The sequence below is a fragment of the Momordica charantia genome (assembly GCF_013281855.1).
Source record: "Momordica charantia cultivar OHB3-1 chromosome 2 unlocalized genomic scaffold, Mcharantia_2.0 BLBB01000002.1, whole genome shotgun sequence".
Classification (NCBI taxonomy): domain Eukaryota; kingdom Viridiplantae; phylum Streptophyta; class Magnoliopsida; order Cucurbitales; family Cucurbitaceae; genus Momordica; species Momordica charantia.
In genome coordinates this window covers 2072501-2086219 of record NW_028275160.1, presented here as the reverse complement: position 1 = coordinate 2086219, position 13719 = coordinate 2072501, and the positions used below count along the sequence as shown (strand labels likewise).

The following is a 13719-nucleotide window of genomic DNA, read 5'->3' as shown; positions in this document are numbered from 1 at the left end:
AAAAAGAGACACTATAAAATAAATACTAATGGTATAGAAATATTCAAATAAATAAATGTCTATACTTTTTTAAATATAAAAAAAAACTTCAAAACTATATAAATCAGATCAACCACTCTCCTTTTGGGATATCTACCCATTTTAAATTTAAGTTAGAGACTATGGTTTACAATCTCAAATTTTGAATTCTTTATAAAGGAATTGGAATATAACATAAAAAAATTTAATGTCGAAATAATCACGTGGCTTAGGTCAACCAAATGAAAATCTGTCCTAAATGAGTCTGGATTCTTTTTATTTTATTTTCATTTTTATAGCAATCCACCTAATGTAAAAAAATAAAATCCTAAACCTTAAACTCTATAAAATAATATACGTCGTCGGAAATTCAAAGGAGAATCATTGAAAATTAAACTTTACTATGTTTATTTAATTTATTTGTCAAAATATTATCATTTAATTACTAAAAATAATATATTTTAAAATATAATATAATGACATTTTGGAAAGAAAGAAAAAGCATGTTGGAAATTTAGAATTTTTTTTAATAAAACAATAATAATACATGACTTCCGCTGTGAAAAAAAATCTAGGTTTTATTAGAAAAGGAGTCTTGTATTTATGTAGTTTACGCGGATTAATTTTAATTAGAAATTTTATAGATTCTGATCCCTAATGTTGGAAGAAGAAATTTAGTCTTTATTATTTAAATAGCTGTGAACGATTTAACTTTTAATATTTTTCAATTATGATATTTTCTGCCTATACCAACTCTTGGACTAGTCTCACGTTGCCAAAAAACAATGAAAAAAATTTCAGTATTAGAGAGGTAGTTGTTGTTTCTATTAAATGATTTTAACATGGAGAATAGAGAAGGAAAGCCCATTCTTCAAAGATTTCATATCCTAAAAGTTTAGATATGTTTACAATTTGAAAACGTGAATATTTTAATTGTTATCTGTATAAATAACTAACCACCAAGATTTTCTCTAGACGATTTTATTGCAGATATTTATTATTCTGATTTTGTTGGAAGATTTTGATTTTTCCACGAAAGAACACTAACTTGAAAAACCTTAAATATATATATATATTAACTCTGCTACGAATCTACATGTAAGAACATCTGACTAAATGTGTAATCAGGGATGTGCCTTCATTTCAAAATTTTCAAAATAATATGAAAGGTTGCCAAGAAATTCGGAAAATTTTCTCGGAATTACCTACACCTCATTTTTAAGCACAAGGACCCTACAATTTATGATTGCCAAGAAACACCGAAAATTTTATAGTATTACGGAAGAGGCAACCGCTTGACCCTACAACATATTGAAGTGGCTAACATCCACCTCATTTTTAAATGATGTTGACATGAGCAAAAATAAATGAGAATAGTGTCATACTCTAAAAAAAAGTAAAAAACTCCCCTCGAGAAAATTTAGGAGAAGCTTCCCTTAAATTCCTAAGTGGTACAATAATATATAGAAAAGTGTTTTTTTTTATTTGGTATAATTTCCATGTGATCCACATGTCACTAGACCATGCAGGAATTCAGGAAGAGATTCCTCCTGTATCTTCAAGAGGGAAAATTCCCTCTGGAAAAACTCTTCCTGAATTCATACATGGTCCAATAACATATAAACAGGTAGATTTTTTTAACTTCGGAGGAAAGTTTTTTCTAAATAGGATTACCATACTCCATTTATTTACACGTGATTTTATTTTTATAAATAACTTTTTATGCTGATTTCCAAAAAAATACTATAAAATAAATACTAATGATATACAAATATTCAAATAAATAGATAATTATATATTTTTTTAAATATAAAGAAAAAAAGCTCCAATACTATATAAATCAGATCAACCACTTTCGTTTTTTTTTTGGGAGATCTACCCATTTTAAATTTAAGTTAGAGCCTATGTTTTACAATCTCAAATTTGAATTCTTTATAAAGGAATTAAAATATAACATGAAAGATTTAATTTCTTCCAAATGATCTTTTTATCTCACTGAAATATACAAATAAAAAACCTAAAATGAGAAATATGTAGAGCACCAATATCAATCATATGTCACCTAGACTATTTTTACAATTTTTTAAAGGATCACACTGGAAAAAATTAGATACCAATCTCATATTTGTAAAGGATGCTATGGAAAGTCATTTTTCAAATTTTTTTTTTTAAATTAAATAAATAAATAATTTCAACATAACGTCTTCCTCCTCTCTCCCTTTCAAATTCATTCTTCAGCTCACTCTGTTTAAGCTTTGACAGTGACGACCACGGAAAATTGCTATTTCAACAGTTTATGGAACTTCAAATCGCCACATTCTCTGAAAGTTGACCATGAAAAAAGTCCACTATTAAAAAAAATTTCATATCCTAAAATTAAGATACGATTTGAAAATCAGTGATTCAAATCTGGGTGAATCAGTTATCTGTATATATAACTAACAAGAAAGATGGAAAAAAAATTAATGATAAATAAATCAATAAAACTAACCACCAAGATTTTCTCTAGATTCTATGCTGCGATTTTGTTGAAGATATTTCTTAACCGAGAAGAACATCGTGTGTTAATCTGATATGCAACCCACCTTATTTTTTCTTTTTGAGAAATCTAATGGTTCTTCTGTGATTAAGTGGAAGTTTTATGAGTAGAGCATGGAAAAAGAAATGGCTGAAAAATCTCCTCCATCAACGAATGAGAAACAGATGAATGGAGAGGAAATGGAACCGTCCATTTCAACTCCATCTCCGCAGGAGACTAAAAGAAAGAGAACACAGGAAAATGAAACAGATTTAACCAAAAGAACCCATCAGAGACCTCGAAAGAAAATGTACAGACCAAAAGTGATTGGAGAAGGCAGACCTAGAAAGAGCAAAGGACCGAGTATGCCTGCAAAGCATAAACAAGCCTTCTCAAAGCCGAAGACACCCAGACCAGTAACTCCGAATCGGGTTTTACCGAAATCGAGGACTCGAAAGCTTCGAGCTCTACCGAAACCGAGGCCCCGAAAACTTGGATTTCAGAAGAACAGGTGTGGAAAGAGCAGTAAGAAGTTGGAAGATGATAATCGAGTCAATGCAGAAGCCGTAGTTAGTTGTAGAGATCTAATCTTAGTGGAGAATGAAATGGAAAGTGAGAAAGCTCCTGCAGAAACTGCTGGCATTGAAGTAAAGGAGTCCATGGAGGATAATTCAGCCAGTATAGTTACTGAAACGACAGTCGGGTTAACCGAAAGGCTTTGTGGATGGTTCTGTGAGATATTACATATCCCACAGGAATGCAAGAAAAAGAGGATTCCAAGGAGAAAGCCAACAAAAATCACTGAGAGAAAACTATATGGATTGAGGTATGAAAGAGGAAAAGGCAGAAAACTTCAGCCATTTTTCTTCTGTCAGAGAAAAAGGAGTCCAATGGTTAGAAGGTGCAACTTAGCTGCACTATCTGCACTTCCATTTTGTAACCAGTTGCCGAGAAACCCCCATAAACCCGACGTCGAGAGCCAAAAAGCTGAGAGTTTAAATTGGAATGTCAGTGTAGGGTGGTTGTCAAAGAGACCTCCGAAGATGTCTGTCTTCAGCTCAAATTTCAACCGTAGCACTACAGGTATTCTATTCTAAGGTACTAAGCTATTATTATATTTCAGATTTCAAATGACTGAATGAATATATGATGTTTCAGATGATGATGATGATGATGATGATGGCAGAAAAATAGATGATTTTGACTGTCAATCTCCTGCTTTAAAGCCTAATGACAGAGATACATCTCTAGGAACTGCCAAAACAGATGGTAATTTCTTCCCAGCTTGAAAATCTTTTCGCATTTCGTTTGGGTTCTGCCAAAACAAGGACATGGCTCTTGTAGAGTTTAATGAACCCTTTACATTTTTTCAGTCTTTAGTGAATGTACGGTAGCAAAAGGGTCTACTCAAACGGCGCTCTCTCCCGCTAGTTTCGAGTTTTCGAATTTGCAAAGTGAGGGGACCTGGCAGAAGATAGGGTCAAATTTACAAAGTGAAGTAACCCAACAGAATACAGGGTTGAATTTACAAAGTGAGCAAATCCAGCAGAAGATAGGGTCGAATTTACAAAGTGAGGGAACCCAGCAGAAGACTGGGTCGAATTTACAAAGTGAAGGAACCCAGCAAAAGATAGGGAATTTATCTCATACTCAAAAATTAAGTAGGAGTTCACTTCAGTAATAGTCCTTGAATTCAGATTTAAACAAAAACTTATAGATAAAGTCTCACAGTACTGTTTTTGCAGGAAGCAACATTGGGAAGATAACAATGAGATGGCTTGATATCAGAAATTTCTTAAAAAATTTAAAGCTTCTTAATGGTAGAAGTGAAAAGTGCCCACCAGAGAAATGCCCTTCACCAACTAGAATTATAACAGGTACTTCACTGTAGCAGGAAACACCATTCTCCTGCTTTCGAGAGGCAAATATTTTGGTTAAGTTCAATATTCTTAAAGTAGCTTACGGTTATATTGCTATTGTTAGACAGTAATGAAGAAATAACTAAGAGATGCATGGATTTATGACAGAGCTACTTTCCACTTTCCAACTCAATATGGAGATAAATAGAAATTCTAACTTTGAGAAAGTTTAAAGATTAAGAGATATTGATCAACTGATACAAGTTATGTGATATTTTTAACAGGGAGTCCAAACGAAATGAGACCTGTCCTTGACAATTTGACATTATGGAATAGAAGAGAACGAACCATGAACCATCATGAGCATATTGGGCTTACTGGTGAAACAAGAGGTATCTTTTTTTCTGCAGAATATTTGCATAGTTCGGGTTTGTCCCTAATAATAGAAGGCACTAATAAAGTTTTTGTCCAGCACATGATGAGGGTACACAAACAGATTCTCTCTGTGAGAAGATTTTGATCCCATTTACCAGCCATCCTTATTTCGGAGAAGCACAATTCAGAATAATTCATGCTTATGTAGGCAGAGGTACTAATCACAGCATAGGTCAATCACATGATTATTCACAGAAAGGAGCTGATTGGAGCAAAGAGAATCAAATTATTCCATATACCCGTAAAGGAGGAAAGAGAACCAGCAAGGGAGAGCACAATCTGAGTTCTGCACAAGTCAGAATAGTTCCTACTGATGTAGGCAGAGGCACTAATCACAGCACTGGTCTATCATATGATTATTCACAGAAAGGAACTGATTGGAACAATGAGAAGCAAATTATTCCATATTCCCGTAAAGGAGGAAAGAAAAACAGCAAGGGAGAGCATAACCTGAGTTCTGTTCATGGAGTGGAAGGCGCAATGGTTCCCCATCACAAACCATTGAACTCAACTAAGAAAAAGGAGTTGGGCAGAGTCTACCTCGACCCAAGAAACATTACTGTATGGAACCTACTGATCCAAAATGAGAGTAATTTTGGTAAAGAAAAAGTCGACACTAATACCGAGAAGTGGTGGGAAAATGAAAGGAAAGTTTTCCGCGGACGGATAGGTGCTTTTAATGCTCTACTGCATCCAATCTTAGGTAAAGTTTATTTCATGAAGTGTATCTGTTATTTAGGCAGGAGAACTGAAATATCTTAATTAAGAACTAAGCTTAGAGAGAGGTAAAATAAGTTGGATAGAATCTTTGTATACAAGCATAAGTTTTCTACTGTGCAGGCGATAGGCGTTTCTCACCATGGAAAGGCTCGGTACTGGATTCTGTGGTTGGAGTTTTCCTTACCCAAAATGTCTCTGATCATCTTTCAAGGTAAACATAACATTTTCCCCTAGATGCCACTCAAAATATACCAAACGAAGCTAAATATCTTATACTTTTCCTGTTCTTCACAGCTCTGCTTTTATGTCACTAGCTGCAACATTTCCCCTCCCGACAACAACAAACCATACAGAATATCATCAGGTCCATGAGGTTTTCTGCATTCAACAACCGATTGTAAGAAATGAAGGATCTTCTCAGTGTGGAAGTAAATGGAACAATGGCAATATGTTGGAGAATAACAAGACAGCAAGAGATCCTGAAGAAGCTGAAGAATTAATGTCTGAAAACAATGCAATTGTGTCTCTAGATTCTTCGTTGTCATCTATAAAAGGAAGCACTGAAGAAACACAATTTACCTCATTAATAAGTTTAGAAGACGGTTGTGTGACGTGTTTGTCACCAGATTTGGAGGCCACAGATAACACAATGCTGCATTCTAATAAATCAACTTTAGTGCAAGAACCTTATGGCAGCAGTCAAAGTAGCACAACATCGTGTGAAAGCAATCAAGGAAATAAAAATTTAGAATCAGAAGAGATGGATTGCAGTAACCAAAATCCGATTTCTGAATACTCAAATCCCAGTGACACAATGCATTTGCTTAGATCAGTTTGGAACTGCCGTTTATGCTCAAAGTGCATTAGCCAATCAAAAAGTGCACTCGAAAGGAATGATGCGATTTCTAGCCAATGTGAAGGCACAATGGAAGTTGATTTGAAGTTCACACCAAGTGAGAAGTCTCAAAGATTTACTGATGGTGTTGGAGAGGTTCAACTCGGTGATGCATCCCTTTGTGTAGAGTGCAATAACCAAACAAAGAGTGGAATCAAGAAGACCACAGAGATCTATAGTTACCATCAAGAAAAAAAGGAAGCTCGTTTTCAGCTCTTACCCATTGACGATTCATCTGAGAATTTAGATATTGATCTTGAAAGGATCCAAAGTCAGGAGAGTATGATTCAAGCAAGTGATAATGCCAATGACATAAAAAAGAATGGACAGAAAGCGACAAAAAAGCATTTGGAAGACAAAAACTCTAATGATTATAATGATGAAAAAAACACAGAAATTCCGAAGGAAAAAGCCAAAAAGAGTAAAATGAAGCCAGAAATAGACTGGGATAGTTTACAGAAAAAATGGGACACTATGAGGAGAACCTATTCCAGTTGTGAGCCAAGAAGTAGTGATTACATGGATTCTGTGGATTGGGAAGCAGTTCGGTCTGCAGAACCTATCAAGATTGCACAAGCCATCAAGGAACGTGGCCAGCATAATATCATAGCAGGACGAATCAAGGTTTAGGAAACTAAAGTGAAATTATACATTTTAAATGATAAAAAAAAAGGCAAATAAACAAGAGGCCAAGGCTAAGGACTATCACTTGCCTCATCACTTTTCTTTTCTTTTTTTGCAGGAGTTTCTTGATCGAATTGCTAGAATACATGGTGGCATTGACCTTGAATGGCTTAGAAATGCTCCTCCAAATAGTGTTAAGTAAGTCTACTTTGATACATATTCCAGTAACGAAAGGATTCTGAATTTTCAAATTTCAGATTAAATTTCTTACTTGTTTGTGCCTGAAGGGAATATCTGCTGGAAATAGATGGGCTAGGATTGAAAAGTGTAGAATGCATAAGGCTTTTAGCACTTCAACAAGTTGCCTTTCCAGTAAGATAAATATGATTTAATCTTTTGTAAGATAGGTCTTCCATGTATAACTCCTATTTTATTCCTTTTAAATAAGGTGGACATAAATGTCGGTCGAATCGCAGTTCGACTAGGATGGGTTCCTCTCGAGCCACTGCCAGAGGAGTTCAAATACATCTTCTTGAGACGTAAGTATAGAATAGCAAAAGAAGCATCATTCATATGACAAATAAAGAGAGGCTAAGATGTCTTTCGTGCAGGTTCCCTATGATGGATTCTATTCAGAAATATTTGTGGCCCAGGCTCTGTACGCTTGACCAACGAACTCTGTAATCCTAACCACCTTTTCTACTATTTACTATTGTTAATATAACTAACTTCTTAACATCCATCAAACAAGAAAAGTTGACACATCGAGGTTTTTACTACAGATATGAACTACACTATCAACTAATAACATTTGGAAAGGTAAATCATAAGCTCCTTGCAAGCAACTGTTCAAGGATCATCATGATTTCCATACGGAACATTTCAAGTAAAGAATTCAATGATCTATTTTTAATCGCTTATCTGCAGGTATTTTGTACAAAGAGAAACCCGAACTGCAATGCTTGTCCACTAAGGGCGGACTGTCGGCACTATGCCAGCGCATATGCAAGGTATGGATCAATTTGTGCGTGAATTTTTAGCCATAAATGAAAGCACTTTTTTTTTATATATAAGCAACTGCACTTTCATTGAGATAAATGAATAAAAACTACAAAAAGAGGGCATACAAAAAAACAGCCCAGCAAAAGGAAACCCCTAAAGAAACGGGTTCCAATCCAAAAGAATGACTCCTAACTGATAATTACAAAAACCCTTGGTGACCGATCCCTAAAGAGAAGTGTTAAATCTAATAAGATCCCACACATAATCCACAGATCTCTCCGCTCCCCTAAAATTCTATTGTTTCTCTCCTGCCAAATACCCCATAGAATAGCCAGAAAACACGCTCGCCAAAGAAAACGCCCTTTGTCTCGAAACGGGGGGAATAACAAAACTTCCTCCATCATCACCCTACAATCTCTAGAACGGGCCCAAACAATCCCAAAACATCTAAAGAAACGAAGCCATAACTCCTGCACGAACTGACAAGACCACAACAAATGATCAAGATCCTCTGAACCATTCCTACACAGAACACACCATTGCGAACCCCGACAAAGGGAGGACATCCTCTGGATCCGATCCAAGGTATTAACTTTTCCAAGTAAGACTTGCCACCCGAAGAACTTAATCTTCTTTGGAATTTTAATCTTCCAAAGCGAGTTGAACCAAGGGGTCAGCAGGGACGGAGAAGAAAAGAGGACGACGAGGAGTTCAGGACATGGAAAAAAGAACTACAAGAAAAACCTTTCGAAGGATTGGGGGTCCATACCTTCACATCTTCCCTCCCAACAAATAAGGAAACTCTAGACAGTTGATCCGGTAAATCGGAAACCTCTGACGATTCCCGACCAGTCAAGGAACGGGTGAGCCCCAAAGAGATGGACAAACCCTCTTCTCCAGGACTTAAAACCTCGGCCACTGAAAGGAGTTTCTTATCAGAAAGAAAGTAGATCCGAGGGAAAGCAAGACACAAAGGTTTGTCACCTATCCAAGTATCCTCCCAGAAGTACGTATTAAGACCTTCCCCCACAGAGACACGTAAAGCATGAGAGAAAATAGGGAAACCCAAAGCAATAGCCTTCTAGGAAATGTAGTTGCTTACTCTAGCCCCACCTGCCTGTACCCAATCAAACGGATGAAGCCCATACTTACTCACTATAATCTTTCGCCACAAGGCATTAGGTTCGTGGAAGAACCGCCATAACCATTTAGTCAGAAAGCCTCGTTTCTAATCCTTAAGTTCCCAATGCCCAGACCTCCCTCCTCCAGAGGTTTAGAGACCTTTTTCTAGTTAACAAGATGAGTCTCACTCCCCTCCTCCACACTTTCCCAAAGAAAATCCCTCATTAATTTCTCTAACCCTTCATTCACAGTCACTGGAATTCTGAAGAGGGGCAAAAAGTAGTTCGGAATGCCTTTGAGAACAAATTGAATTAACGTGAGTCTCCCTCTTTTAGAGAAAAAGGCCTTCTTCCAAGTAGAGGGGCGCTCCTGAAACTTTTCCAACACCGAAGCCCAAAAGATAGCAGACTTTGGATTGTGACCTAACGGAAGACCAAGATAAGAGGTCGGAAACTTACCAACTTCACACCCTACGAGAGTCGCCCACTCACTGATCTTAACGTCCTCACAATTAATCCCCAATAACGACTCTTTCTCCTATTAATCTTCAAACCCGAAATGGCTTCGAAGAAACCGAGAAGGCAATTAAGATTTTTAAACGCATTAGGATTGCCGGAACAGAAAAGGATGGTATCATCAGCAAACTGAAGGTGAGAGAGACGAATTTTCTCCCTACCCACTTCAAAAGCATCCAAAGCCCCTTCCTCCCCTCCAACAGAGATTAGTCTACTCAAGATATCCACCACCGGAATAAACAGGAAAGGGGACAAAGGATCACCTTGTCTAAGACCTCTCGAGGCTAGGATTTTCCCCCTAGGTCTCCCATTCACCAAAATAGAGAAATTCACCGACCTAATGCAATTCCACATCCACCCTCTCCATTTGTAACCAAAACATTTCTTCCACAAAACCTTATCCAAAAAGTCCCAATCTACATGATCAGAGGCCTTTTCAAAATCAATCTTAAAAATCATGCCCTTTTTTTTGCTCTTTCTATAATCCTCAATCGCCTCATTGGGAATCAACACCTGATCCAAAATTTGTCTCCCAAAAACAAAAGCCCCTTGAGTCTCTGAAATGGTAGACGGCATAACCTTTCTAATCTTGTCAGCAAGGGTCTTGGCAATTATTTTATAAAGGCTTGTAACCAGATTTATGGCTCTAAACTCTTTGACTTTGACTGCATTAACTTTCTTTGGGATGAGACACACATACGTTTCATTCATAGAAGCGTCAATCACCCCTCTTTCATGGAACTCCCGAAACACTTTCATCAAGTCCTCCTTAACTCCATCCCAATTATCCTGAAAGAACGCCATAGAGAAACCATCCGGGCCAAGGGACTTATCTCTATCAAAGCCAAACACAACCCTACGAACTTCTTCTAACGAGAAGGGAGCTTCAAGATTTTCTTTCTCTAACACCAAGATGGGGTTCCAATCCAATCCTTTCAAGAAAGGCCTGGAACACGGCGCTGGGGAGTATAAATTCTTAAAGAACAAAATCACTTCCTCCTCAATTTTCTGATCCTCACGCAGCACCTCCCCTGACTCATTAACCAAGGAAAAAATAACATTCTTACTTCTTCTCCCATTAGCCAAACTATGGAAAAACCTGGAATTACAGTCACCTTCTTTGGCCCATTTGAACTTAGCTTTTTGTCTCCAACTTTGATCCTCCTTACGAAGAATATCACCAAACAGACCCTTCAACCTACACCTTTCCTCAAACAGCTCCCGCGAAAGATTACCATCCACTTCCATAAATGAAAGCACATTATATTAGGAACATATTTGGAAGGATCCAAAACTCGTTTTTGCTGCTTGCTGAACTAGAGCAATAAAAACTATAACTGATCTGACCTTACATTTTCAAATTCAATGAGTAAAAGGTTGATTTTTTGTGGTAGAAAAAATTAAAATGATTAGAACAGAAATTCATGGAAGCCAAATTTTGAGGAAGATTGGATGCAAATTATAGAGATTTATAGGGTGTACAATTCTATTCTATATCTGAGATCCTATAATCAATACAGTGCAAGACTTGCATTACCTGGATTGGCAGAGAAAAGAATGGTTAGTTCAATGGTCCCTGACAAAAGTTTTGAAGGCACCGCTCAAGTGATGAATCCAGAATCAATACTCCAAATCGATGGCAATCCATCTTCAGAATCACGATGTCAAAGCAACAATCGCGAACCTATCATTGAAGAGCCCCAATCACCTGAACCTGCATATGACGAATCACAATTGACAGACATTGAAGATTTATGTGAGTATGACTCTGATGACGTTCCTACAATCAGACTTAGCTCTGGACGGTTCACAACAACTTCACAGAACTGCATGGAAGATAACACTACCAGAGCTTTGGTTCCTGTGCACACCAGAGTTGCTTCCATCCCGATGCCCAAACTGAAGCATATAGATCGCTTGAGGACAGAGCATCAAGCGTAAGTATGCCTTTTTTAGCTTGTACATCTTGGCAAAAAAAAAAAAAAACCTCTGTTTATTTCAATAACTAACAAAACAGATTGCTGAAAGTTGAGTTAAGTGCCACCTGTAAATGGGTGAAGTCACTGTACAAGAGTTATAAAATGTCACTTAAAGCCCACATTAGCCTTTGATAAAATTTTAAATATTGTCTACCTACTTATTCCCTAGTCCTTCACTTGGTCTATTATGGAGTATTAGTTTACGTACAGATTCACTAGGTCTAAAACACATATTATAAAGAAACTAATTGCAACCCACATAATGCTTTATGGTAGATGTAATGTATTTTCCTATGTGTAGCTATGAACTTCCAGATACACATCCTCTCCTATTTGAGGTAAATACTTGACCTCTTGACCTGGGGAATCATTGCCTATATACTTGTGTAGAAGTTTGTTTCTGACCATGTCTTTACAGCTAGAAAGACGAGAGCCAAACGATCCATGCCCGTATCTTTTGTGCATACTGTCACCAGGTACAGCTTGCTGCACAATGTTTTTTTTTTCATTACAAAAATAATAATAATTGAAAGTAATATAGAATATCAAATATCAATGCGTCAATATTATGAGATATAAATCCCACTTCCAATAGTAAGGAAGATCCACGGTTCAAGGTGTAATTGATGTTTTCAGGTGAAACTATAAATTCATCTGAGCCGCCCAATACAAGATGCACGTACAAGGAATTGGGAGAACTTTGTAGTGAGGGATCATGTTCTTCATGCAACACTGTCAGGGAACGAAACAGTGGAATGGTCCGTGGAACAATTTTGGTAAGTGAAAAGCCAAACTTCCAAGTTGTTATTTGACTGCTTTGCAAAATGGCCGATATATAAACCAATTTTACTTCCAGATACCCTGTAGAACAGCCATGAGGGGAAATTTTCCATTAAACGGCACATATTTTCAAGTCAATGAGGTTAGTCAGGATTTAATGTCGGAACTGTTCCACGAGCGATAGCATTGCAACTAAACATATTGAATTCAAATGCACAGGTTTTTGCTGATGATGAATCAAGTAAAAACCCCATTCATGTTCCTAGGGAATGGATATGGGATCTACCTAGGAGAATCACATATTTTGGAACCTCTACAACAACAATTTTTAGAGGTAAATTAACATATGATTGATTCATTAAAGTTCCAATGGAAAATAATCTAATACGTGTTATTACAGGCTTGGCGAAGGAGGATATTCAGTACTGCTTCCAGAAAGGTATGAAGTAACTTAGCTCCAATCCACAAATGAAAGTTTTCTTTCTTGTTTAAAGGAAAAAACCATTGTAATTTTAACGCATATATTGCAGACACTTTTTTTTTTTAACAAGATAAATTGATTAATGAAAATGATTGTTATACAAACTCCAAAAGGAGTGAAAATAAATAACAAACCCTCTAAAGCTCAAGGGGAGTTATAAATGCCTCCCAATTTGAACATATCATACTAACATATCATACTAGGTAAGTAATTTGAAAGGGATATTTGCAGACACTTCTAATAATAGTAGTTAGTAGCAAAAGATCAGCCCCAATTTAGGGGGAGAATCGTCGAGCAGCAGCAGCTGAAATTCATGAATTTCAGCCGTTACAGCAGCCCACGTTCCGGCAGTGTGGTCAGACGTTGCTGCAGTCCATGTCCTCCACACCTCAGCCCCAACCACAACCCAACAATGTTTTTGTCAGATGGTGGAAAGACAAGATCCCAGGTCTCATTCTTTTGAAGAGCATCCTTATTCTTGTTTGTAATTAAAGTATAACATAGCTCGTTTCCAATTCTCATCAGATTTTGCTTTATCGTAAGATAACACATGATTTTTTAGATTTTGAAGACTTGTGCTCAAGCTCTCAAGGTAAGAAAAAGTAGGAACCATAGGAGAAAAATCTCTCAATAGGAGTGTGGATCTTCTTAGATTTGGAGAAGGATAGTTGGGGCCCTGAGACTCAGGAGCTTCAGACAATTGATTGGATACCAGCATTCACTTGCTTATCGTAGAGGCTGTCAGTCTGAGAATGGGCTGTGACGTGGACT

General features: G+C 36.9%; 1 protein-coding gene across 1 annotated transcript in view; it reads left to right on the top strand.

The window, feature by feature from the left end:
- The first annotated feature begins 2345 nt into the window (after window positions 1-2345).
- The window catches only part of LOC148212643 (DNA glycosylase/AP lyase ROS1-like), a 16213-nt gene continuing 4839 nt past the window's right edge, over window positions 2346-13719 (top strand). Inside the window, 22 exon segments of the mRNA XM_088120900.1 lie at window positions 2346-3628; window positions 3695-3805; window positions 3910-4146; window positions 4282-4413; window positions 4680-4787; window positions 4892-5533; window positions 5671-5761; window positions 5845-7069; window positions 7188-7267; window positions 7357-7441; window positions 7518-7584; window positions 7587-7608; window positions 7681-7749; window positions 7852-7888; window positions 7997-8079; window positions 11229-11645; window positions 11989-12025; window positions 12106-12163; window positions 12324-12463; window positions 12544-12609; window positions 12687-12801; window positions 12868-12906. Coding sequence (XP_087977026.1) covers window positions 2671-3628; window positions 3695-3805; window positions 3910-4146; window positions 4282-4413; window positions 4680-4787; window positions 4892-5533; window positions 5671-5761; window positions 5845-7069; window positions 7188-7267; window positions 7357-7441; window positions 7518-7584; window positions 7587-7608; window positions 7681-7749; window positions 7852-7888; window positions 7997-8079; window positions 11229-11645; window positions 11989-12025; window positions 12106-12163; window positions 12324-12463; window positions 12544-12609; window positions 12687-12801; window positions 12868-12906 — 4819 coding nt within the window. The 5' untranslated portion in view covers window positions 2346-2670.